The 23,815-nt window shown below is 30.3% G+C and overlaps 5 protein-coding genes across 6 annotated transcripts in view; 3 read left to right on the forward strand and 2 right to left on the reverse strand.

Moving 5' to 3' along the window:
- The first annotated feature begins 269 nt into the window (after nt 1-269).
- On the forward strand, nt 270-2,971 carry LOC122720679 (ras-related protein Rab-28-like). Its single transcript, XM_043947511.1, has 4 exons — nt 270-396; nt 1,038-1,223; nt 1,332-1,565; nt 1,638-2,971. Exons 1-4 carry the CDS (start codon nt 322-324, stop codon nt 1,860-1,862), a joined length of 720 nt encoding a protein of 239 aa, XP_043803446.1. The 5' UTR covers nt 270-321; the 3' UTR covers nt 1,863-2,971.
- Nucleotides 2,972-3,112: 141 nt separating this feature from the next.
- On the reverse strand, nt 3,113-5,169 carry LOC122720677 (hexosaminidase D-like). The gene has a single exon (XM_043947506.1). The coding sequence runs from the start codon at nt 4,941-4,943 to the stop codon at nt 3,195-3,197; it is 1,749 nt and encodes a 582-aa protein (XP_043803441.1). The 5' UTR covers nt 4,944-5,169; the 3' UTR covers nt 3,113-3,194.
- A 3,145-nt stretch (nt 5,170-8,314) lies between these two features.
- On the forward strand, nt 8,315-14,569 carry LOC122720659 (shootin-1). The gene is made up of 10 exons (XM_043947475.1): nt 8,315-8,518; nt 10,907-11,354; nt 12,045-12,158; nt 12,243-12,337; nt 12,758-12,911; nt 12,996-13,124; nt 13,232-13,377; nt 13,461-13,992; nt 14,057-14,115; nt 14,190-14,569. The coding sequence occupies exons 2-10, from the start codon at nt 10,919-10,921 to the stop codon at nt 14,328-14,330; spliced, it is 1,806 nt and encodes a 601-aa protein (XP_043803410.1). The 5' UTR covers nt 8,315-8,518; nt 10,907-10,918; the 3' UTR covers nt 14,331-14,569.
- Nucleotides 14,570-14,766: 197 nt separating this feature from the next.
- On the reverse strand, nt 14,767-16,391 carry LOC122720660 (protein BCCIP homolog). The gene is made up of 3 exons (XM_043947476.1): nt 16,140-16,391; nt 15,386-15,640; nt 14,767-15,310 (listed from the first exon to the last, which is right to left on the reverse strand). The coding sequence occupies exons 1-3, from the start codon at nt 16,368-16,370 to the stop codon at nt 14,771-14,773; spliced, it is 1,026 nt and encodes a 341-aa protein (XP_043803411.1). The 5' UTR covers nt 16,371-16,391; the 3' UTR covers nt 14,767-14,770.
- A 1,301-nt stretch (nt 16,392-17,692) lies between these two features.
- LOC122720821 (protein Skeletor, isoforms B/C) overlaps nt 17,693-23,815 on the forward strand; it is a 61,799-nt gene continuing 55,676 nt past the window's right edge. The window contains exon 1 of one of the 2 annotated variants that reach the window (XM_043947833.1): nt 17,693-17,763. The gene's annotated coding sequence lies outside the window, so the exon portion shown is untranslated. Of the gene's footprint in view, nt 17,764-18,289; nt 18,396-23,815 lie in introns of those variants that run through there. The other variant, XM_043947834.1, reaches the window with a different exon arrangement.

The following is a 23,815-nucleotide window of genomic DNA, read 5'->3' on the forward strand; positions in this document are numbered from 1 at the left end:
ATCGAAACATTGTCATAGGAAAAAGTTTTCCGAGTATAATACAGGCGAGCAGAGGTACGCATGATACCTGTTCGTGTGGTATCGATTATTCGTTAATTTATTCAAGTAGCTATATAGACGACGACGTTGCACTGGCCACGGCCGGTCGGTCGATTCGCTCGATTTCATTCTCTAGCCACATGCCAGACCCTTCGTTTATATGTTGTATTATAGTCGACGTAGAACCGTCGTGGCCGACACGACTTTTCGCATGATAATTCAAAGCTTTTTGTATCTCATCGTGTTTCTTCCTCTCGCGCTCCTTTTATCCCGATCTTCCCAATGTCTGACATCGAAGAGGAGCTAGTGGTAAGAAAACTGAAGATCGTTCTTGTCGGTGATTCTGGATCCGGAAAAGTGAGTTTTCCAATGTTTCCCATCAAAAGTTTAATTGAAATCCAAAGAAATAACGTATTGTTTATTATCTTCTCATCATTGCATTTTCATAAAGAAGAAAAATATCGATTTGCTACATACAAGAAGGATCGATGTAACGATGATTTAAATTGTTTCGAGTTCAGTGTGCCTGAGCTTCAAGGGAACTAAGCAACGTATCGATTTATTTTTTTCCTACGAAGTGGTCAATGCTATTAGACATACATTATTAGACATACTTTTGCAATAAATATTTTATAGTTAGCAGTTAGTTACATTATTTATATTTATTTTTGTTGATTAATAAACGTTCAATTAGAAATTTTTGTTATTCGAAGCGTTGTATATCGATAGCAGTAAATTTCTTATAATTGAATACAGTTCAAATTGCATATTCGTGACTCAAACTATTTTGTATATATATATCTAATTCTTTCTCTTGCCAAAATTCATTTGCTTTTTAATTACTAACTTTATTACTAGTTCTCAAACAATTACTAGATGTATTGACTAGAGACGAACAGACATCGTTTCTTTCTTTAATTAAATTATTTTTTGAGATGATAGTCTGTAATAATAGAATAGCAATTCTGAATAATTGAAATTCAAGGATTCTTGTTTAGACAAGTATCGCTCAGAAATTTTGCAATAACGAGTTCACGAGACAATACACACCAACATCTGGAATCGACTTCTTTCTGAAGAACATCAGTGTCGGCTATTATAAAAACGTTAACCTACATTTATGGGATGTCGGTGGTCTGGCGCTACATGGAAACATGTTGGACAAATACGTCTTCGGCGCTCATGTAAGAAAAAAGGAATGCATCTAACAAACATTCCAATAAGATATCATAAAAAAAATATGGATCATAATTTTGTTCTTAAGGAAAAAAAAAAAACAAAATTTTTTTCAGATCATTCTTTTAGTTTACGATGTTACGAATAGTTTCAGTTTTGAAGTTCTAGAAGAATGGATAGATAAAATCAGAAAATTAAGCAGTAACTATGAGGAAATACCATTGATGGCTGTAGTTGGCAATAAATGCGATATGGAACATCAAAGGACGGTAAAAAAGGATCGAACACACAAATTTGCCGCAGACAATGGATTCCCGTCTCATGATGTTTCCGCTAGAACTGGTGAAGCGGTAAAAAATTCTTTAAACAATGAATAAAACGTTATCCTGTTCTTCGTTTTAAAAAATTGATTTTTGTTTCAGGTTTCTTTATGCATAGTAACTTTAGCTGCACAAATCTTGGGTGTTCGATTAACGAAAACAGATCAAGATTATCACAAACCTATAATAATTGCGGAAATAGGTGATACAGTAGATATGAACACGGTTCAAAAAGTTGTGAAAAGAATCCCCACAAAGAGACATACTCAAATTCCCTTTCATCCCCATTTCCCTAGTTCGAAATCAACAGTTTGCGTGTTACAATGAAAATTATCGCAACTAGAAATGAATTTTATAATACAATATTTTTTTCACGCACAGCTAGAACAGATTTTGTACAAAATAGAATAGAAACGAGAAACATGAATGACATGTACATAAGATATTTAAGCAAATATTTTTCGCTACTTTCTTACTATTTCTTATTATAAGAATTCACAATATTATTTTGAGGGGCCAATACAATAAACTAGTGTCTTCTTTATAGATTTAAAAACAAATTTATTTATCGATAAGATCTTACTATTTACGATAATATGGATCAACGTAAGAAACGTTGTTAAAAATACTTTTACAATAATGGTAATATTATTCATTATAATGATGTACATATACTGTTGATTGAATATATGTCATGAGTTTGTATTCAAATCTTCGATGATTTTATATAAATGTTTGTGGAAAGATTCTTTAATATTGAAAATTATTATTTAAGAAATCATGATATAAGAAAAATTCTGTAATTAATTGTAAATATTGTAAGATTAAGTAAAATATTATAACAGTTAAAGATCGAGAGAAAAATTATTCGATTGTTAAAAAAATTATAGATGTATCTCTATTTTTATAAACTATGGATTCACTGATTTTTTTCTATATCTAATTATTAATGGCACTAATCATGCAAAACAATACGTGTACTAAAACCATAAACATACAAAACAAAACGCATACAACAACGAGACGAATATTTAACAAATAAGAATAAGTAAAATCGCAGTATGTGCATATTAAAATAATCATTTCGAAAAACATATAAAATATACATAGGAAACATTAAAGTTTTACATTAAAACAAAACATTAAAATTTGAATTGAGAATTAATATGACATAGATATTTATAAAACAGTATATAATATTTTTCATTGTTCAAACAATATTACTAATAATCAAATAATTAATTAACTTTGGAATTAATTCTTAAATTAACTTCACTAAATATATATATGATATTATATATATTCTAGAAATGCTAATTAGAAAACTTTTGTTCGCTTGTCAATTATAAATTATTAAAAATTTGTATACGAATGTTTAAATAAATTAAGAAAAGAAATTCATTTTTCGAAAGCAAATGAACATTAATTTACAGATGGTGTAGTCGATAAAATTTGATGCACTTCAATTGAGATATAGTATCCTATATGTTAGACATATGGTGCAAAATTATAATTTTATAGATTCTATATACTATGGATTATTTATTTATTCCTTTAGAAAAGAAGAATTCCAAATGTCTCGATTAATATATCGTTTCTTTGTTTATTCTAGTGCGATCTTCAGTCTCATATTACATTGTATGGAAATTATTCGTTTAGTTATAAATCAGATTTTGTTAATGGTCTTCTTGGCCATATGTTCTTTTCTAAAATTTTTTCTTTAGCCTCCCATAATTGAGTTAATTTCTCATTTAAAGGATCAATATATGTTTCTATCCACTCTTGTATGGTATAATTATCATATATATTTTCCATAGATGATCTTATTTCTTTCTCAATATACATTATTTCCATCTTATATTTATCTAAATCAGCAATTGCTCTTTCTACATGACTAGGATTTGAAAATGCATATTTTAAATTGTATGATTTCAACCATCCTTTAAAGGTATTATCCTGCTCCATTTTATTGACTTCTTGAGTCAAAGAAAATAATCTCAATGTGGCAGCATAAATAGATACACCATGATAATTACATTTGGTCCAACCATATTGAGGTTCTGGAATATTTAAAGAAATGATACCCTCACATTGTAAAGCTTGTAATACTGAAGTAGGTACTTCTATTGGGAATCTACATAAATCTGGAGCTTGTAAGATAGCTAAATTTACAGCAAGTGAGGGTATGGCAGATGGTAAAAGTTCACAAAGTACACTAAAATGATCATATCTTTGCCACCCAGTTAAAATTGCACCCTTAAATCTAATCTGAGCAGAATATCTATTAATAATTTCTAACCAACGTTGATGGTTTTCTATATGATAAGCAATATCTGTATAATATCTATCTGGTGCAGTGGCACCTTTGAAAGCTGTAGCAATCCAAATATTCTTCCAAACTGATGCATAGCTTTCCCACAATTGATTTGTTAATGATACTCCAGGATCAGTAGTATATTTCCAAACGACAGGTTCTACCATTAAATGTAAACCTCTGTCTATTATTTCTTCAGATGCTATTTCTCTAAATTCATCATCCCACATAAGAATTGTAAGTTCTGGATATTTATTTTTTATATACTTTGCTACTTTTGAAACATGATCCAAGAATAATTGTTTTTTATCCCATTGTTTTTTAATTATTATATCTGAACATCTCGAACATTCTCCTATTTGATAAACTTCATCAGCTCCAATATGTAAATGCTTTATATCAGGATGCGCTTCTATTATTTGATCTATCATTTCATATATCAATGGAAGAGTTTTATTATATGTAGGACATAAAACTTGTGGATAACGTGAAACTTCTCTATAATCTTTATATTTATCTAATTTTAGAACAAATTCCATATGACCAAAAGTTTGAATCAATGGTATAACTATGAGCTGATTCTCGTTAGCTATTTTTTGAATGTTAGTAATATCCCTCTTGGTATAACAATTACCTGCACTGATATTTTGTATTATTCCTTCAAAAGGAAACATATCCTCATATTCTATAAGTATACCAGTGGCACCTAATTTTTTGAGCAAACGTAGCAGGTACTTATAATAACTTGCTTTTGGAGGAGCACCCTTTAAATCCAAATGTACAATTTTATGACCTTTGAACAAGGGAACTTCTATATGTGATTTACCATAATTGAAATCACTGAATAGTTTGCCTCCACCACTTTTTAATTTTTCCATTATATGAGCCTCTATTTGTTGTTTTCTGGCAATACTAAGAGGATTCTCTGTGAGATCACTTAATGGATAAACTTCTTCCATTTTAAGTCGTGGACTTAATTTATTGGACGTAATGTCCTTGACCTCATTACCGAGAATATGATAAATAATAATCAATAGGGTAAAACTGATCATTATAATGATCATTAAAGAGGCTCTGCCTCTTAGTCGCGTCATGATTGTCAATCCAGCAGAACATTAAGATTAATTTATTATTATTTATATTTAATCGAAGCTTTTGTTCTTTATGGCACAATTCTTCTTAATGAATGTCAATTCTTGTACCTAATATTGTTTTTAAGCTCGTGATTCAAATTGAACTTACAAATTACAATATGGTTTCATTATCACAAAATAATATAATAATTTTTAGTTAACTGTTTCGCTATGAAACAATATAAATTTTTTCTTTATCACAGATGAAGGATAGAAATAATAGATAATTGTTTCTGCTATATATATATATTATATATATAATATATATAATATATATATATATATAATAGTAATAAATGTTATCACTATAGAGAATCAGGTTAGACAACTGTTAATAATATAATTGATATGAAAATTAATATGAAAATTACAAGATATTTTGCATTAGTCTAATAAAGTTTTTTATATATCTAATTTATACATATAATTATTTTACTTAAAAAAGAGACAAAAATATCATAGGAACATTTTTGATCTAATATGTATGTATCTTTATAATATCTCTATATAATTATTGAATATTATCGCAAATGTGATAATAATATTCTCTAAATTATATAACATTTTTTATATTATACAAGTACTATATTATCTATAAAACTTTCATTAATTATTATAGATTGTATAAAATAAAACTTTTAAATTAATAATATTTTTTAACTTTTCAATAATAAAATACATAATTAATAAATATCATTTTAATATTTTATAGAATAATAGAAAATATTTTATACTATTAGTAAAGAAATATTAATTAACAATTCACAATTTATATCATTGGATTTCGAATGAATATATCAAATCAGGGCTGCCACTGTCATACATTTAATCTATAAATAACAGCTCATCATTCTGTACTGAATTTACTTAATGAAATCCAGGAGAAGTATGATAATTTATGACGATATTGTATCAAGGCAAGTATTTACGCTGCAATCTTATTTGGATTCTTCGAAATATTCTTTTTAAATCATTGATTTATCGTCGAGTAAAACATGTTAAGACAAAGACTAAATTTGATCAATAATTTATGCATAAAATAACGTTCATTAAGCATATAAAATACAGAATGAAGATCTAGTCGAATCTAAGAATGAAAATAGAGTTCTCATATGTTTAACAAGAAAATAATCAAAGACGAGCGAAATCGGAGAGGCTCGTAGTCGTGTAATCGAATCCTTAGCAGCGAAATCTTAAATCCTAGTCCTTTATCTTATTTCCAGTTTCCGCGAACTGTACAGCCCACCCGTTACATACTTAATGAACGTGACTCATATCTCTTTAGTTATGACGAGAGTAGGGGAATAATTCTAGACAATAAAGCTGTTTAATGATGCCACTCTACGGGAGTTTAAACCATACGCTTGGAATAACGCGCGTTTTGCGATCTTTACGATTCTAACTTGTTATAATATTCAATATGATTAATTTTATATACGCATTATATTTATAATTTAATTATTATTTTATTTTTCCATAATGTATTACGATATATATGTATATATAAATATATATTTCATATATGTATAATTAATATATATATATAATTAAGTAGTTATTAAAAATAAAAATATAAATAAAACAAGAGAAAAATAATTCTTTTTGCAAAAAAAAAAAAATAAATAAATAAAAAAAATAATGAAATGAAACAAATAAACAAATCTTTTTCGTATTTATACAACACGTAAAAAGAGAAATATTTCTTTTCCAGAAAATATTATTATCAAGAAAAAGTTAAATTTTGAATTTTGTCGTTATTACGTATTGGTGTTGTAAATCTTGTATAAAAAAATGTAAAGCTCTCCCGTGATCTTCATTTTTTTAAGTATGAAAATAAATTTTACGATCAATAAATTTTACGATCATAAATAATATTTAAGTGACATGATAAAATATCTAACAAATATCTAAAAATAATAAAAGTATTGGATTTTTGGAAACATTATTGTTTTTTCGAAACATTATTACCAATGATAATATATTGTTATTGGTAAATGATAATAAACGTGTGCTTTACTGAAAACTGTTTAATTCTTTTCTATTTTCTTCCATTAATTCGCAAAAGCGTCAACGTGCTTTCATAGCAACCGAATCGAGACAAAGACTTAGCTTCAACGATTATTCAGAAATCATGACTCAAATCCACATATGTAGACGCTGTATCTATATATTTATTCAGTTTTTTTTTTGCGATTGTGCTTGCAGCTGTGTAAAAAAAAAAAAAAAACTGTATTGGAAGGAAATCATAAAAATCGGTAATAATATTGTTTCGTTAATGCACCTGATTTCTGCATACTTTAACGAGTACATAATATCTGCATATATTTGGGTTATCGATCCAGTAAACTGAAACTCGAGAGGCAAAATCTTTGTTTTGAAACAGAAGTTCAATACGCTCGATTAAAATAATTATGTGTAAGTATATTTCTTCATGGGTTGATGTTATTCGACGAATATAATTTTATCATTTATTGCCTTCCTCTGTTTTAAAATTTATCAAAACTGTTGCGCGAAAAGCACCGAAATCTGTTATTCGCCTTGGTATGCATAAAGTATACATTTGATGTTTGTCAAAGTTGATAACACAAGCAAATCGCGGTGAATGTCTTTGACGATCGTTTTGATTAAGCAATGTGTCAAAGACAGTCGCGTACTCGGTGCACATTCCCTTGTGGAAATTCTCGATCGTGGGCACATATACATATTACGTGTTTTCGTGTTTCAAAATATACATATGTAAGTATTACATTCTCAAAAGCCTTTCCAGGCTGACAGATCCGGTGATAAGGCGTATTATTAAGGAGAACTCTGCTCGATGCACTGAACAAGAAACGGCCAATTACGCGAGAAAACGTTTCTTCGTTCGTTTTATATATGCTATCAAAGAAGTGTCAGTGAACAGCCGTCTTTGTTAGCACTTTACAGAGCAACAAGAACAATTAATGGATCAATCGAAATAACATAAATCTCAATACGCCAAAGATAATTTAAAAAAAAAAAAAAAAGAGAGAGAACGGTAAGAGAAATGAAATGAAAAGAAAAATAGAGTCTTTTTTTATCGAGTCAATCCGATCCTTGACAATTTCATTTCTTCTTCAAAAATGCATCGCGAAATATAAATGTATAAACAAAAGAAAGAAAGTGCGCGTGGCGCAATTTTTCGCTGACAATGAGGAAACCTTGCGGCCACTAACGCACACATAACGACGACATTCATTAAAGGAAGGGCACGCACTCTCGGGATCTTTCGACTTGTCTGGAACCTCCTGAGATAACGTGACATTACGGTCAGCCGTGCGAGCAGTATGCGCGCGAACGTCGAAGAACGCGCACCTTCTTTCTTCTTTTCTATCGTTCTTTGTTTCGTTCATCGAATCCGTTCTTCCGTTAAAAAAAAAAAAAAAGAAAAAATCTTTCATCGTAAAATATTATTCAATATAATATAATTTCTAAAAAATGCAGTGACGTGTCCAATCGTGATATACATATATAGATCAAATACATAGTGTCGAATTTCGCAGTATCTGTTAAAATAAGTAAGTTCTATAATATAAGTTCCTCTCTTTTTCTTTCTTCTCTATCTATACCGCGTAATTCCTTCGAGACTAACGTAACAACGTAATCGTTCCCACTAAGAAGAATGTGGGAACTCGCGTCCAAAGGAAAGTGTATACGGCGTAAAAAAACATCATTTGACAGTACTTCAACATCCACCAGCGCGAAACAGGAAAAGTGAAAGGATTTCATAGACTTCCCGTGTAGTCGATCCGGCACGTGATTCTGCCATTCGTACGTGCAACCGTAAAATTACTGTTCAACTGTTTTCTTGACCGACTTTGAATCCCCTCTGGTAGACCGTTGCAAAGTTTTACAATTCGGCAGATCTGCGGCGAACGAATTCCACATCCAGATCGAGAAACGCGTTGGATCGAATCGAATCGATCTTTCATCTAATTTAATCGATTAAACGTAAATGGTGAAACGAATATATATGTACGAACCAATGGTGATCGATTGAATTGCAAGTGGTATGCACGCACGGAAAAGTGCAACGATCCTACGTGACCATCGACCTCCTGTATTGAAGTTCGCATGACACGGCACGTTTCGAATTATCATTTTGCTCTTCCTCGACACGGCGACGTCCGTTGTCGCCGAGTTCGCCAGACGCGAAGCTTGAATTAAAAATAGTTGGGAGCCGGTGCAAAAACATCTTCGATATTTCCATAAAACAGCGGTGATTTGTCTGGAAAGACAGATTTTATTGGGCGGACAGATAAAGCGTTTGTTGGAAAGAAGAATTTCCTGGATTAATCGTAAATTTAATTACTCGATAGTATTCGTCATTCGAATATTATCCGGATAATTCATAAGTGTCTTCACCTGTCGTATTGTTATAGTTTTCGTTAGCGTTAGAAATTACCAAGTAGCATTCATAATAATGATTCAACTGTGCCAACAAGTTAGTCAGAGATCAGTGTTCGATCAACCGTGGACGATAAAGATATACACGTTGTTGTCCACCTCTGTGTGGGAAATACAGTAAAAATTTCTAAAAATCTGTAATTTACTACGCTATTTAGAGTCGTTAACTAAAGGACTATCTGATCCATTTATCGATAGATTATTCGAATTTTTCCATGTCGAGGCATTTACGATCGTTCTCGAGTAATTACGACGCATTCCAACGAATTAACTTCGAAATATTTGCGGGAGATCTGGCTGCCTCCCACGAAGACCAACGACACGTGTCTTCGTATTCTTCACGGAGTTGTAAGTGAATACGCGTAATATACGTTTCTTCGTTCCTCTTTCTTTCTTTCTTTCTTTCCTTTTTAATACGTGACTATTATTAAATCGAACTCGTGTAAACAAAGTAATATCATTGGAAATTCGATCGAGCAACTAGCTAGCAACGAGTGTCAGCATCAATGAATAGGGAACAATTGGACAATGACGTAAGACGTACAGGAATAACATTTAAAATTCGAGGAGTGGCCATCGTGTTAATACCAATTCGTCTGATTGGGATTGACATGTTGCATATTGTATTTCATCGATCTACACCGATCTGTGCTACGAAACTGCCTTAAGCCGGTATATTCCCATTTCTATTTCCCTCCNTCTCTCTCTCTCTCTCTCTCTCTCTCTCTCTCTCTCTCTCTCTCTCTCTCTCTCCTGTTTATTATCGAGAATTCATTGGAGAAACGTAAGGCTCGGCAAAGCAACTGACTTTACAATTAACCGGTAACTTGATTCAGGATTCGCCGGACGTAAGACATTTATCATTTCCCGGTAAGTTCGCGTGGCGGTTCGGAAAGCACCTTATCTTCCCACACCGGGTACTTTGCGATTCGTGGAATCGAGATTAGTCACGAATACATTTTGACAGAGCGGCTATTTCTAACGCGGCTTGTGGCTACAGGGGGTGCGACCAATACGTGTATTTTTAGAAAACGATGTTATTAACCCTCTACTGTTTGAGTACACTTCAATATAGAAATATCGTTTCACAACCCATACGTATGGTCGTACATATAAAGTATTTTCTTCGTGATGCATTTATTCTTTATCGCTCGTCCATTCCTTGTGGATATATCGAGTTATATATCCCTCCTCCCTCCATCACTAGAGGAATTCCACTTGAATCTAGCGAAAAGAGTGATATCACACTGACACGATACACAGTCGTAAATCTCTCTTCGTCTTTCGTTAATTGTCATTCTTTTTCTAATCGTCGGTAAAAAGAAAATGAAATGAATATCTCTCTCACATATATATATATAAGATTAAATATTCGAAGCTTATAATGAATGTTATTGTAATATATTATTGATTCGAATTAACAGTTATTCCGTATCGATTCTGGAAATTGGTCGAAAAGACGAGAGGCGAGTGAAAGCAGATATATCCCTTGTTCGCAGAATATATACGACATGAATAAAACGGAACTGAACATCGTCTTAAGCGCCGAGCCGGCGAGGACATCCTCGAGCGTAATTCACTCACACATTCCTGTGCCGAGGATATCGAATGCAATTAAAGCTCAAGAAAGGTGCCCCCCGTCCCGTAGAGGGTCCTTCGAAAAGCTGTCCCGAGGAGTGTCTGTTGCCGCTCAAAGGGCGTCCTTCGAGAAGCTCGACGCCTCCGTTCAGCAGCAACGTTGGAGGAACAATAATTTGTCGAGCTCGAGTATCGAGATGCGAAACTCGGCTGAGAAACTCTCCTCCCAGACTGGTGTTAACAGCAAGACGAATGAGATGGTCGGTGTCGTGAAATTGAACAGGAGCAATAGCCTGGAGAGCAAGTGGAAGAACAAATACGAGGAGTCGGAGAAGAGGAGGAAATTGTTGCTACAGAAGAGCGAGGCCGGTAATTAATAATTAGTAATAAGTTTCGTGGCGTAATGAGTGTTTGTATGGGGCCGCCTAAAGTCGTTAGGGAACTTTATTATGATTCCATTAGTCATCATTAACGAAGTGACGAAACACGGTTTCTTCCCTCCGCTTTCGAGCATTAATTTGATTATAACAACTGGGATAGGAGAGAGAGATTGGTAAATATAGAGCTAACCGTATTTCAACAACTTTCTTTCGATCCATCTTTTACGAAGTTTTATATTCCTTCCTCCTCCTTCTTTTTTTTTTTTTCCTTTAAATTAAAATGAAAACTCATACATGTCGGCGCGACATTTTCTCTTTTATTCTCGATTTCGATTATATAGAAACTTCGAAATTGATTTATTTATTATTGCAAGAAAGAATGGATGAGATGGATCACGTAAAATAAGAACAATTGTATATATATATAGCGAGAGGGAAGTGGTTAATGCGTGATTGTAGTTCACGGCCAATCATCTGTAATGCAACTTAATTATTATTCGGTTGTGATTCACTCTTGCATGCAAAACGAATTCTGTGACGTTTTCTTACTCACTGGTCATACGCGGTAGAATTATAAATTAAATGAAATAAAATAAACTTATAGTCAGGGCCCCGTGATTTATATTCGTGAGCGCAATATATGAACTTCCTATTGAAAAAAATATTTTTCTCACCTCAGCAAGTAAGGAATATGCGGACTTGGAGAAAAAATATCAACAATTGCAGAGACAAAATGGTACTTTGCAGTCGCAAGTTCAGGAAAAGGAACAGAAACTTCAGAAATTACGAACAGGTAGTTATAATTACGTATATAGATAATTTCCACAAACGTGTTTAAGATTTTCAAATTTTGACGAATTTATAAATTTTTTTTCAGTGTCTGAAGCAGTGTGCAAAGAGTACGAGCAATTGAAGCATCAATATGACGTTGAAACTGGTGCTATGCATAAAGCTATGCAACAAGCGTCACAGGTAACCTTTCACATTTCTTTTTTATAATTAAATGAATGATAGAATTCAAGAGAGTAACGTGTAATTGAGATATCATTGAGAAGATGTAGATTTAAGACCCATATCGTGTGAAAATTTGGAATACACGTGTAACAAATATATGTTCGTATGATATTTTTTTTGTATAACGTGACTAAGAATGAAGACAATCGAGGATTGGAATTGTGATTGAAGAATTGTGAGAACATCGTTAAAGAGTTAATTAATTCGGGTCAAAGTGAAGAGATATTTTTTTTTATGAAAATGAAATGAGAGTGAATGTTGTGAAATTCTTACTCTATATTGTACTTCTTATTTAATATCTTTTATTTAATATTTTTCAAATCACAATTTCTAGAAATTAATATAATACGATTGTGTATATAACTCATCGAATTTCAGTGGTATAGGCAAAATCGCGAATTGAAAAGAAGATCACAGATTATAACACAGAAATTCTTGCAAACAAATCCGGAAGATTCGTTAGATCTTGAGTTATCGGATGAAGTTGACTCGAATTTCGAAGATTTCGATCAGTTGAGAGAAACGGTGAAAGGTATGCATGGGAGAATCATAGATTACAATTTTACTGTTAATTATGCAATTATTTATAATTATTATAAGAGTGGATAATTTTCAGAATTAAGTAAAGAGATAGCAAGGCTTCAGACAGAATTGCATTCCGCTCGTCTTCAAGAATTTGAAGCTCAAGAACAGGTTACGCATTTGACCACGCAGTTGGACGAGGAAAGAACTCTCAGGCAAAAATGTAAAAAAAAAAAATATCTATATATAGCTATTAAAAAATGTTTAATATGTTCAAACTTCATTTAAATTTAAAACTTCATCCATTTAACAATGGAATTTTTCAACTAGGTGAAGAGAAAGTAAACGAGATGAAAGTTCAAAAGGACAACATGGAAAGGGTAACAAAGATGGTTGCGGAGGAAGTACAAGCATTGAAAGCGCAATGCGATCGTGAGAGGGAGAATGCGAAGATTATGAAGATAGAGGCAGAAAGGGTAAGATCGATGCTTAAGTAGACATTTTAAGACATAATTGAATTTAAATGACACTATTACAAAATATTGCATTTTCGATACAGGTGCAAAAAGAAAGAAATGTTCTGGCTCATCAGAGTGCACTTTTGATGGCGGAAGTTGGCGACGACCCTAATGGAAGATTATTAACTGTTCTTCAAGAAGTAGAATCTTTGAAAAGATTATTGGAGGAGGAGCAACAGAATCATGCCTCTCAAATACAAATGTTAGAAGAGAAATTGGAAGAGAAAGAATCTAACGTCGAATTCGAAATAGTAGAGGAAAAGTTAAAGCTGGCAGAGTCGGAACTGGAAGTTGTAACGCAAAGGGCAGAAAGGGCAGAGAAGTCAGTGGAAACTCTGGAAGGAGTGGTTCAAACTTTGAAGGCAAAAATCAGTGAACTGGAAGAGAAACTTTCTAGGCCACCACCACCCCCTTTGCCTCCACCTCCACCACCACCAATGTTCAACAACAGTGGACAATCGTCGATTAAGTTGCTGACGAAAGAAAAAATGAATTCGGAACGAAACGCGGTGACCGATATGGAAAATATGCTTGGAATTACGAAAAAAACACCAACAGTTGCGCAACAACCTGGTAATTATATCTTAAATTTTAATTTGCTTAAGTGCATTTAATTCAAAATTTTTATTTATTTCAGCTATCGATGATATTATTAATCAAATAAAAGGTGGACGGTTCACACTGAAGCAAACAGATGTAAGTTTTTTATATTTTTGGAAATATTTTTATATTTAAAAATTATATTTCTCAAACAAAATGATTTATTGCAGAAGCAAAGAGAAGAGGAAAGAAGAAGACGACAAGAAGCGGAAAGCGCACCACCAGCAGTTTCAGAAATGTTAAATATTTTGGGCACTATGAGACGAAGAGCTAAGCCAATAAAGCAATTATTAAAAGATTCACCAACATAAAAGTAGATGCTGTTAGTAATGCGAAAAATATTTGTTTGTAACTCTCAGGCACAAGTTACATGTTATTGTTAAAATATTAATCGCGATACATATTTTTTTTAAACAATAATTTGTTTTGATTCTACTGTTTATATTATTTATTTAGTAAGACAATAAATTTTTTACGATTGAATAAAATTGATATGTGAATTCGTAATTAATTCGTAAAAATTCAAATATTTTTAAGACAGGGTTAACGGATAAGTGATGGGAAACAGATTGCAGTAAGCAGTATGAAAAGGTGTATTATAAAAAGCTGATTACATATACTGTATGATACAATAGTTCATTGTACAATAGATTGTCAAAGAAATTATCTTTGAAAAGCGTATACCTTCCTTTAATACACCAAAGGAAGGATTTTTTTAGGAATATGAATTAATGTTAGTCTTTTATATTGATTAAGAAATATGATTTTTTATTTTGTCAATAATTGGTTGCAATTTGGTAGCTTCGAACAGAAGAACTCTTCTGTAAGGTATCATTTCATCATCAGTTTCAGTCCATGTTCCAGACAAACCACTATCTGACTCTTTTTCAACAGAAAATTCAAAACTTATTGTTGCTTCTTCTGCAAAAATTTCTTCTTCTGGATTGCTCCATAGAATAGCTGGTTCTTCCGTATTATCTTTCTTTTTATGTTTCAATTTTTTTTCTAACTTTTTATCTTCTGTTTTGTAGAGTTTGCATATTAATATATAATATGAAAAGTTAAATGGCATTTTCTTATTATTTGCTCTTTTTATCTCAGAGATTAAATTCTCTAAAAGTGGTACAGATATTTGTGCTGGAATATTGACAAATCTTTCATTAATTAATAAACCTAATGCTTCTGAATCATTTTCAAGAACATCTTTTATCATATTATTTGCTGCATCAGTTGCATGTTCATTTGCCAATTGTCTCAATAAATCCCTAAGTTGTTGTATACAAGGATAATTCTAAAATAAATTAGCTTATTAATAAATAATTTTCATATTAAGTAAATAACATTATATTATATATAGTATACTTACTTGTCCACTAGATAAATTAATTACTGTAGTAATACCAAAAACATCATTGATATCATTGTCTTCATCATCTGACTCATTTAAATCTTCCGATTGTTTAACAACTGAACCTACATAATTTTGAGAAATAATTAAATCTGTGAGACCACCTAAATCAATATGAGCTTTTAAAAAAAGTTGTTGTAACAGAGTCTTAATGCCATGATAATCTGGATCCAATGGGTTTCTTCCTTCAAAATCTACTTGAATTTCCATTCCCTAATTGAAAAAATTTTATATTTTAAGAATTCTATTAATATTTTATATTTTTATCATAATCAATTATTTATAAAATATTAAAATATTAAATATTAAATTTATGTAACTTAAATGAATGGAACATAAAAATATATAATCCATTTTTTTTACATTTTTTATGTTAAAATAAATTTTTTATGTTTAAATTTATTTATGTTAAATTTTAAGTAGTAATTTTTAGCACAGATGTTTTTATCTCAACATTGTAATATTTAACAATATCTTTATGGAATGACAAACTCATCGATTATAATCAATCAAATTAAACATGTAAATGTTTTTTGCAAAAAATTTTTAATTTTGTACAATATATTTAATTATTATATTTTATTCTCAATAAATATCAATCATTATAAAGAATGATTTAAAACAAAATTAAATTTATGACCGCGTGTTCAAAAATAAGGTTAAGATTAACCAATGACGTTTTACATTGATTTGTCTGACTTAAATTTCTTACTTGTTCTTCCAATGATTCCTTCTCATTATCCTCACTATTTGATGAGTTGTGATCATCATCGTCGCTGCTTCTATCTTCAAAATTTCGTTGAACATCGCGTTTTTTTACTGGCGCAGCCATTATCATAAACTGACTAGCTGACGGTTCTGCGGAACTTAAACCATGTGATATACCATGTTGCCAGGCGTAGGTGTAAGGATAGTAAGGATAAAATGTATAGTGAAGTATCATATTAGATGTACGATTGCTAGAAAATTGTCTCTATGAATAAAAGTGTGAAAAAATAATATAATTAGTGAATTCAAATTGCTTGTGGAAAAATAGGAAAAAGTATAATTAGTGAATTAACAGTGTTACAATTCATATAATAAATGAGATGAAAGGAAAACAAATAAGGAGATTAATATTTATATATTCATTAATTATATTTTCTCTCACTCTTTTCACAAAAAGAATTTTTCTGACAACTTTAACTATACATAAATGAAAAAAGGAAAACTGTGATATCAAATAGATATCAAACAGTGGCGATATCGTAATATTAAACAAATATTTATTAGGAATCTTTATAATTTTAAATTAATGAAATTTATACATATGTATATAACTTTTACGTCAATAACTTTTTTCATACTTTTTTTTAAAACTTTTTTATCTTACTTTTATTTGTGAAAATACAAAAAGTGATTTCTTTACATGGAAATTTAGGAAATATTTTAATAGCAAAATAGCATCTGGTTGTTTATTATCAGAATTGTTAAAAACTTCTCTCTAGAAAGAAACATATAGTTAAATAAATAAAAATTTCTTTAAAAAAAAATAATAATTGGTGAGAAAAAATAATATAATTAATAAATTAATGACATTATACTCATATTCTAGTTAAATTAAAATTAAAGAATAAATGACAGGTGACAGATCGAATAATTAGTTTATTAATTTTTTTATATTCTTTCTAAAATTTTTTTGGTAATCTTGATTGCTATTTTGTTTAAATAAATAATATTCATCATTTAATAATACATATTTATAATAATATATATAAATTAATAATAAATGTCATAACTTTTCAATATATAAATCGCAATATCTTAACAATATCGATATAATCAATATATTATCAATATAATTATTTTTAAAATGTTTAATAAATAATCAATAATAATCGATAATAATTGTTATTTATATATATATATATATCTTATATATATCTTTTGGATAAAAAATAATTATATTACTATATTTTTTTAAAAAAGTAAGTAACTAGACATTTTAATATATTATTATTCTTATAATATATCAAAATAATTGATACATACATTGATATTGATAATTATGAATGATATATAATAATATAATATTAATTAAAAATTTTTTTAAATGATATTTAATTCTAATATAATTTTAATAATTTTAATGACATATATTCTAATATAGATAAAGTCTAATAAGTAGCCATTTTAAATAGTTCAAATATTTGTTGGCAGATGTCGCATCATGTACAATTTTCTTGTTGCATGGCTCAACAATCAGTTACAGCTCATTTAACACGCAAGTACGTTATTCAGTGTTAATCTTACAAGTTTTTTTGTATCAATAAAATGTTTTTGGAACAAAAAAGAAGGTAAGTGAATTTAATAAGCATTTTTCGTGACAGAAAGATAATAATTAAATTTACAAACGAATAGAAAATGTTTTTTCTAATCAAATTAATAATTGTAAATTTTATATCCGCCGCTATAGAAAATGTCGTCATAAGTCATGCGTTTCAAACATATCATGCAAGCGAACTATTTTTTTAAATAAGAGTTTTATTGTCTATTGTTTATTGTTTTAAAAGTTGATTATGTTAGAAAGAAGATTTAATATAACGTTATTCGAAAAGTTATTGATATTTCCTACACGTTCGATAGATTTCGATATTGCGGAGGGAAAAATTTGAATTTTGAATGCAGGGCCGTGTGCAGTGAAGCGAAGACACATCCGTTGTCGGCACTGCAAGCCAAAATTCGATTAAAGTTCTCGCGCATGGGCCGAAGGAAATCTTGTTTTCTCAAATTTCCCGGAGTCTGTCAGGTGGCACCACGGCGTTCACCGGTCCGGGTACATCACATCGTACAATACGGAGCAGTGCAATCGCTTTTTTAGGTTATAAAAACACGAAAGCTTATAACGTATCCCCGAGTATAGAGTAAAATATTCGCGCGAAAAAAAGACAACGGTGGCTCTTTTTGTCGTGTTCCCCCGTGATATTTCGTGAGTGCTTTGAGCTGTGGCGGGCGGTGAGATGGCTGTCTGTCTTTCTCTCTTCTAGTATCTATTTCTATATCTCTATCTCTATTTCTTTCTCTTTATCTGGTGTTTTTATAGATGTTCGGCTGACTAGATGTTCTCGAATACTGTACTACGTACATATATCCCCCCTGCGATTGTACCTCGTGATACATATACAACGTGTATATATCGATGTACACAATGCTTTGATGCATTAAGGACCAGCACGATTAACAACTACGTATCGAAATTAAATAATTTCAAGGAAATTTTACGTAACATGAAGAAGAAAAAACATGGATGATGTTTAATACATTATTTAATGTTCAATGTTTTTTTTTATGTTTTTTTTCGATTCTTGATTCTCTACATTAGTTTTTTTTAATAGTAACTTTGATGTTGATTATTATCGATCATAAATTCGTAGATAAAAAGTTATTCTTTTCGTTTTTTAAAGAATATAATGAAAAGATGATTGGTAATTTAAAAACTATTTTTGTAGAAATTATATCTAAATGCAGTTAACTAAATTTTTATATTATGTGCTTAATTGTAACAATAACATAATTTGGAAGAATAACATATGTTTTGAATAATTTTATGATTATAATCAATATACATTATCTCGAATCGATAATTGAATTATAGTATTTCGAAAAGAAATATTGATAAAAATGTATAATTAACAAATATGTCACTTTTTCTCTTTTCTTGTAAATCTCGTTGAAATTATTTAATATGCGGAAATTATGCTACTATTGGCTATCGAGCTATCTTGTATATACATGTAACATGACTGCAATGTTTTTAATTTCTGGCTGTTCGATGTTTTTTAGCGCTATTCCATAGCATATAGCTGTCTCACCTGCCTTGATCTGTACCTCTGCGTTTCGTTTTTGTTCTCTGCTTCCTCTGTGAAATGTTTCTCCACGGAAGTTTCTCGAACTGCTAGAAACAATACTGTTTCTTTGATTTTTCTTTCATCAATTTCTCTTCGACGTTTCTCTAAAACGAATATATATTATCGTAATTGTAATGATAAAAATTTGTTGAATGACTAAAAGATCGAATAGAAAATGAACTGTTTCACAATACATGCGATGTAGATACGAGATCTCGGTGAATGGAGGCGATCGAACGCGATTGCCGATTAATTGCGCCGTTCCTCCCTTGTTCTCTAATTCGATAGCCTACTACTGATAATATGCAAACCACGGTGGCTCGTTTGATACACGAAGACATAAGGGAAACCGAGTTTCACAATTAACAGGAAGCAGATGATATTAGATAATTTTGGATCTCGTTAATTCGAGAGATTTGGTTTATTGATTCTTCTCGTCGTTTTCTTCTAGATGGTTTAACTTAACATCTCGAAATTAGACCAAGCTCAAATTGTTTCTGTCTAAATATTTGTTTAGAGATGAGCGTAATTCTAACGAAGATTTTAGAGAAGTGCAATATTAATCAGCGAATCTGGAAAATTCGGATAACACTGCATACCCGTAAGAGTTAATCGTTTATTGATTTTTCGCGATTTCGAATGTGCTGCCCTAGAATATATCATACTATTGCGCTATTTGTCGCGCTGGTTTACAATGCTACATTCTGGATATTTTCGCGTTCATATTTCAACACGATATATTGTAGACACGTAAAATGTATTTTTAAATCAATGATATTTTTTTTGTTTCGCTTATAAAAAATAAAGAAGAAAAGAGGAAAAAGAATAAGAAAATGAATGAAAAGAATCGTATATCGCGATTGAAAGTAGAATGATTACTTCTATTAAATGTACCAAACAGTTCTTGCGGTTTGGACATTTCTTTTTTTTTCCAGGGGTGGGAATTACAGAGCGAAACGAATGAAATTAAACCATATGGTTATATCGCAGGGGTGTGCTTGGCCCGATGCGCGGCGCAACTGGTTGATTTATCGGTGCTTTCGCGTAGCGAAAACTAGCAAGAAGGCCGAATTGGATTACGCTGCGTGCACAAATTGCTTTATTCAAATGCAATTTAAGGGTCGCGCGTCTTTCGCAGACTGCAAAGGAGAGTTTAAAGAGGCCATTGTGTTAGGAACTATTCTCACGTATATACTGTCATATTTATTGATTTTTTTTCCTGTTTCGTTTCTCTTCAACTTTCGTTTCTCTCATTTTTCATTTTTATACAAAGCTCTTTGGAAATTTATTTCTTATAACACGATCGATTAAATTTTTTCTCTTTAATTTTTCTATCTATAAAATCAATCTTGAATTCAAAAATGATTTTATGAAACATGTGACGAATTTGTGGAAAATCGGGATGGGTTAATCGACTTTGATCGATGACTACGTCAAAGCGTTTGAACTCCTTTCTCGTTTGACCTTTCTGTAACGTAGGTGGAAATTAACATTATCTTTGCTAGACCTATCGTTTTTTTCTTTCCTCCTTTTTCGTGAGAAGAATGCTCGACGTTGATTACATCGCAATACGTCAAAAAATGTCAGAAATATTGGATACGTACAGATGAAGCTTTTATCGAATAGAATTTTTTTGTCATTGAAATATCTAATGATAAAATTATTATTATATTATTTTTATTTTTTTCATTATTATATTTGTGAGAAATATTTAGATAAAAATTGAATAATTTCAAAAGATACACGTTCTAATATTTTTAATTTCTTTTATATATTTAAATGACAATTAGGGATTTATAAAAGTCAATTTTATTTTTTCAAATAGAATTATATGTATGCGTTGTTTAATACAATTGATCATTTTAATAGGCATTTTTTAATAAAAAGAATTAATCTACGCTAAAAAATTATTGTTTTAAGAAATATTTTAATTTGAATTTTATTAAAAAGTAAAATTGTAGTAAAATTTATTATATGAGAAATAAATCGCACGCAAATTATATAATTTCATTTTGAAAAACAAGATTGATCTTTATAAGTCCTAAAAAAAATTTCCATAAAAAAACATCAGAATATTCATCTTTTGAAACTATTCAATTTCCATTCAAACATTTCTCACGCATATAAATTTGATCGAATATTTTCCATTTGTGTCGGAGAATATAGCATAGCTTATCAATTCGAGGAGGTGAATATATCATCAAATTGCGTGGATTACAAGAGATTTATCCTCGTTTCTCGCTTTTGGCCACGATATCCAAACGTTAAAGAAACACTTTAGGAAACCTTGAGTCACTAGATTCTACCGTAGAAGAATTGCACTAGCTTTCTTTTCAAATCTGGCTCTTCTGACTCGCTCGAAGAGCAAGACATCAATCATGATTTACTTAAACGACTAGGATATCAAAACCATTATATAATATCAAAACGTGATTTTATGCCTTTCTGTTTTCTGACTATCACGTTTCGACCAATTCGATAATCCTAAATTGAATTTTTAAAGATAAAATTAGTCAAAAATGTTTATTTATGAGAAAACTCATTTAATACGAAAATTCTAATTTGAATTTGTGTGTACATAGAATAATAAATATGCAACAATGTTTTTTTTCGATGGGAAATTTATTTAAATCAAATTAAATCAACTCTCAAATTTTCATCACTATTTTAATTGAAATCATATCTTATATTAAAATTTTACTCTAATTAGAAAATTATATTTAAAAAAAAAATGAAAGAAACATTAATGTAAACTTACAATATACACTACAATATAACTTATTATATTTTATATACTTATAAAGTTTTATATAATATAGTATTTTGATAATACAATTTGTTATTTGAACTCACATATAAAGAATTAACTTGTGTTATAAGTATAATATATTTTCAAGAGAAATTGTAAGAGAAAATACTTAGATTTTTAAATTTCATAGACATAGAAGTAATATTTTGAATAAATTATATTATTTTATATTATATATATTATTTTATATTATTTTAAATATATTGCACAATTAAATGGGAATGTTAAATCAATTAAAATATCTTTACTTATGTTTCTGTATTCCCTGTAGGGCAGATTCGTTTCATTATTGGATGGCAAAAGCTTCTTAAAGTCACTAAATGATAAGATTCTTACAATTGAACAGGAAACCGTAGACCCTGCGCTGGATTTCAAATATTTTGCAACTTTTCTCTGAATTTCATTGCCAACTACTTAGTGGAAGGATAATATTATTTACTTGTACTATTGTGGAAAGTTTGCTCATTTGTTGCAGTAAAAATTATTCCAGTAGCAATTTCACGATAGCATCCCTTTAAAGCTATCGTGAATTGTCCATGCATCGTTAATAAAGAGAGCCATATAGTAGAGTAAGAAAAATTAAAATTGATTATTTTCTGATAGTGGAAAAAATTCCTCAATTTTCTAGATCTTTTAAAAGGAGAATTTTCCTGAAATTAATTTTTAAAATACCACAAGACTTTTAGATTTAATTTTTATCATTTATATCATTTATTTCATATCTTTTTCTTTGGTCTTATATTTTATATTCATTAATATTTTAAATTGATATATAAAACGATGATATATAAAGCAATGTAAACGAGTAAATTAAAAATTCTTTCAAGATGATAATGATTTTCTTTAATCTAAATTAAGTCCAAACTTTTTCGTTCGTAAAATTATTTTGTCGAGGACAAAAATTATTTTATTACTATCATAGATTATTGGATAAAAATCTTTAAAATCGAAAAAAGTATTTCTTCGAAATCTTAAAAAAAAAATTCATCAATCAAATTCATATCTTAAATACAATTTGATAGAAAGCAACTTTTGTTCGTTATTAAAAATCATAGATAATAAAAAACAATTTTATCCTTATATATTATAAATTTCATTCCATCGTACAATCCCATTTTAAACGAATTAACCCTTTAAATTCATTTTCGATCCGGGTTATCTTCTTTTTCATTTCTCATTCACGAAAAGAATAACGAAGAATATGGTAGTGGTGTATACGTGTAGGGGCAGACTTTCGAGGATTAATTGTATCTGCGAGCTCTTCTTTATCTCGTTTCTAAAGCTTCCACGGCGGATTGGGAATATTATGTTACGTTCGTTCTCGTCGTGACGTGGCGGAGATCTTTATCTCTTCTGGCCCGGTTTTTTCACCATCGGTCGCGTAAACGTCGTTTCCGGTTCCCATCGTTCCAAACGTAGAATCGAATACTACTACTTCAAATAGGAATTTAACTTGGCGCATTATTATTCATAGGATGCCACCTAAGAAGAAGTGGACGTAAGAAGAATAAACACGAATGTGTCTCGAATATATTTATTTCCGGGCAGTGGAAGGAGGAGAAAAAAAAAAAAAAAAGAAAAGAAAAGAAAAGAAAGGAAGACCGACCGAAGGTGGATATTTACGATGAAAATTACGAGGGGATCGTGTTTCAGGATCGGTGGTCGTTATATCGGAGCCGCGACGAAAATCGT

This window comes from Apis laboriosa, unplaced genomic scaffold (assembly GCF_014066325.1).
Source record: "Apis laboriosa isolate Shangri-la unplaced genomic scaffold, ASM1406632v1 scaffold1321_cov151, whole genome shotgun sequence".
Lineage (NCBI taxonomy): Eukaryota > Metazoa > Arthropoda > Insecta > Hymenoptera > Apidae > Apis > Apis laboriosa.

What these genes read in the sequence shown, in the direction of transcription:
- LOC122720677 (XM_043947506.1), bottom strand. Translation starts at nt 4,943, where the DNA reads ATGACGCGACTAAGAGGCAGAGCCTCTTTAATGATCATTATAATGATC.
- LOC122720660 (XM_043947476.1), bottom strand. Translation starts at nt 16,370, where the DNA reads ATGATACTTCACTATACATTTTATCCTTACTATCCTTACACCTACGCC. An exon ending in AGGAATCATTGGAAGAACAA is followed by an intron (nt 15,641 to 16,139) that starts GTAAGAAATTTA and finishes TTTTTCAATTAG; the next exon opens with GGAATGGAAATTCAAGTAGA. An exon ending in TTAATTTATCTAGTGGACAA is followed by an intron (nt 15,311 to 15,385) that starts GTAAGTATACTA and finishes AATTTATTTTAG; the next exon opens with AATTATCCTTGTATACAACA.
- LOC122720679 (XM_043947511.1), top strand. Translation starts at nt 322, where the DNA reads ATGTCTGACATCGAAGAGGAGCTAGTGGTAAGAAAACTGAAGATCGTT. An exon ending in AATACGTCTTCGGCGCTCAT is followed by an intron (nt 1,224 to 1,331) that starts GTAAGAAAAAAG and finishes AATTTTTTTCAG; the next exon opens with ATCATTCTTTTAGTTTACGA. An exon ending in CCGCTAGAACTGGTGAAGCG is followed by an intron (nt 1,566 to 1,637) that starts GTAAAAAATTCT and finishes TTTTTGTTTCAG; the next exon opens with GTTTCTTTATGCATAGTAAC.
- LOC122720659 (XM_043947475.1), top strand. Translation starts at nt 10,919, where the DNA reads ATGAATAAAACGGAACTGAACATCGTCTTAAGCGCCGAGCCGGCGAGG. An exon ending in CTATGCAACAAGCGTCACAG is followed by an intron (nt 12,338 to 12,757) that starts GTAACCTTTCAC and finishes ATCGAATTTCAG; the next exon opens with TGGTATAGGCAAAATCGCGA. An exon ending in AAGAACTCTCAGGCAAAAAT is followed by an intron (nt 13,125 to 13,231) that starts GTAAAAAAAAAA and finishes TTTTTCAACTAG; the next exon opens with GTGAAGAGAAAGTAAACGAG.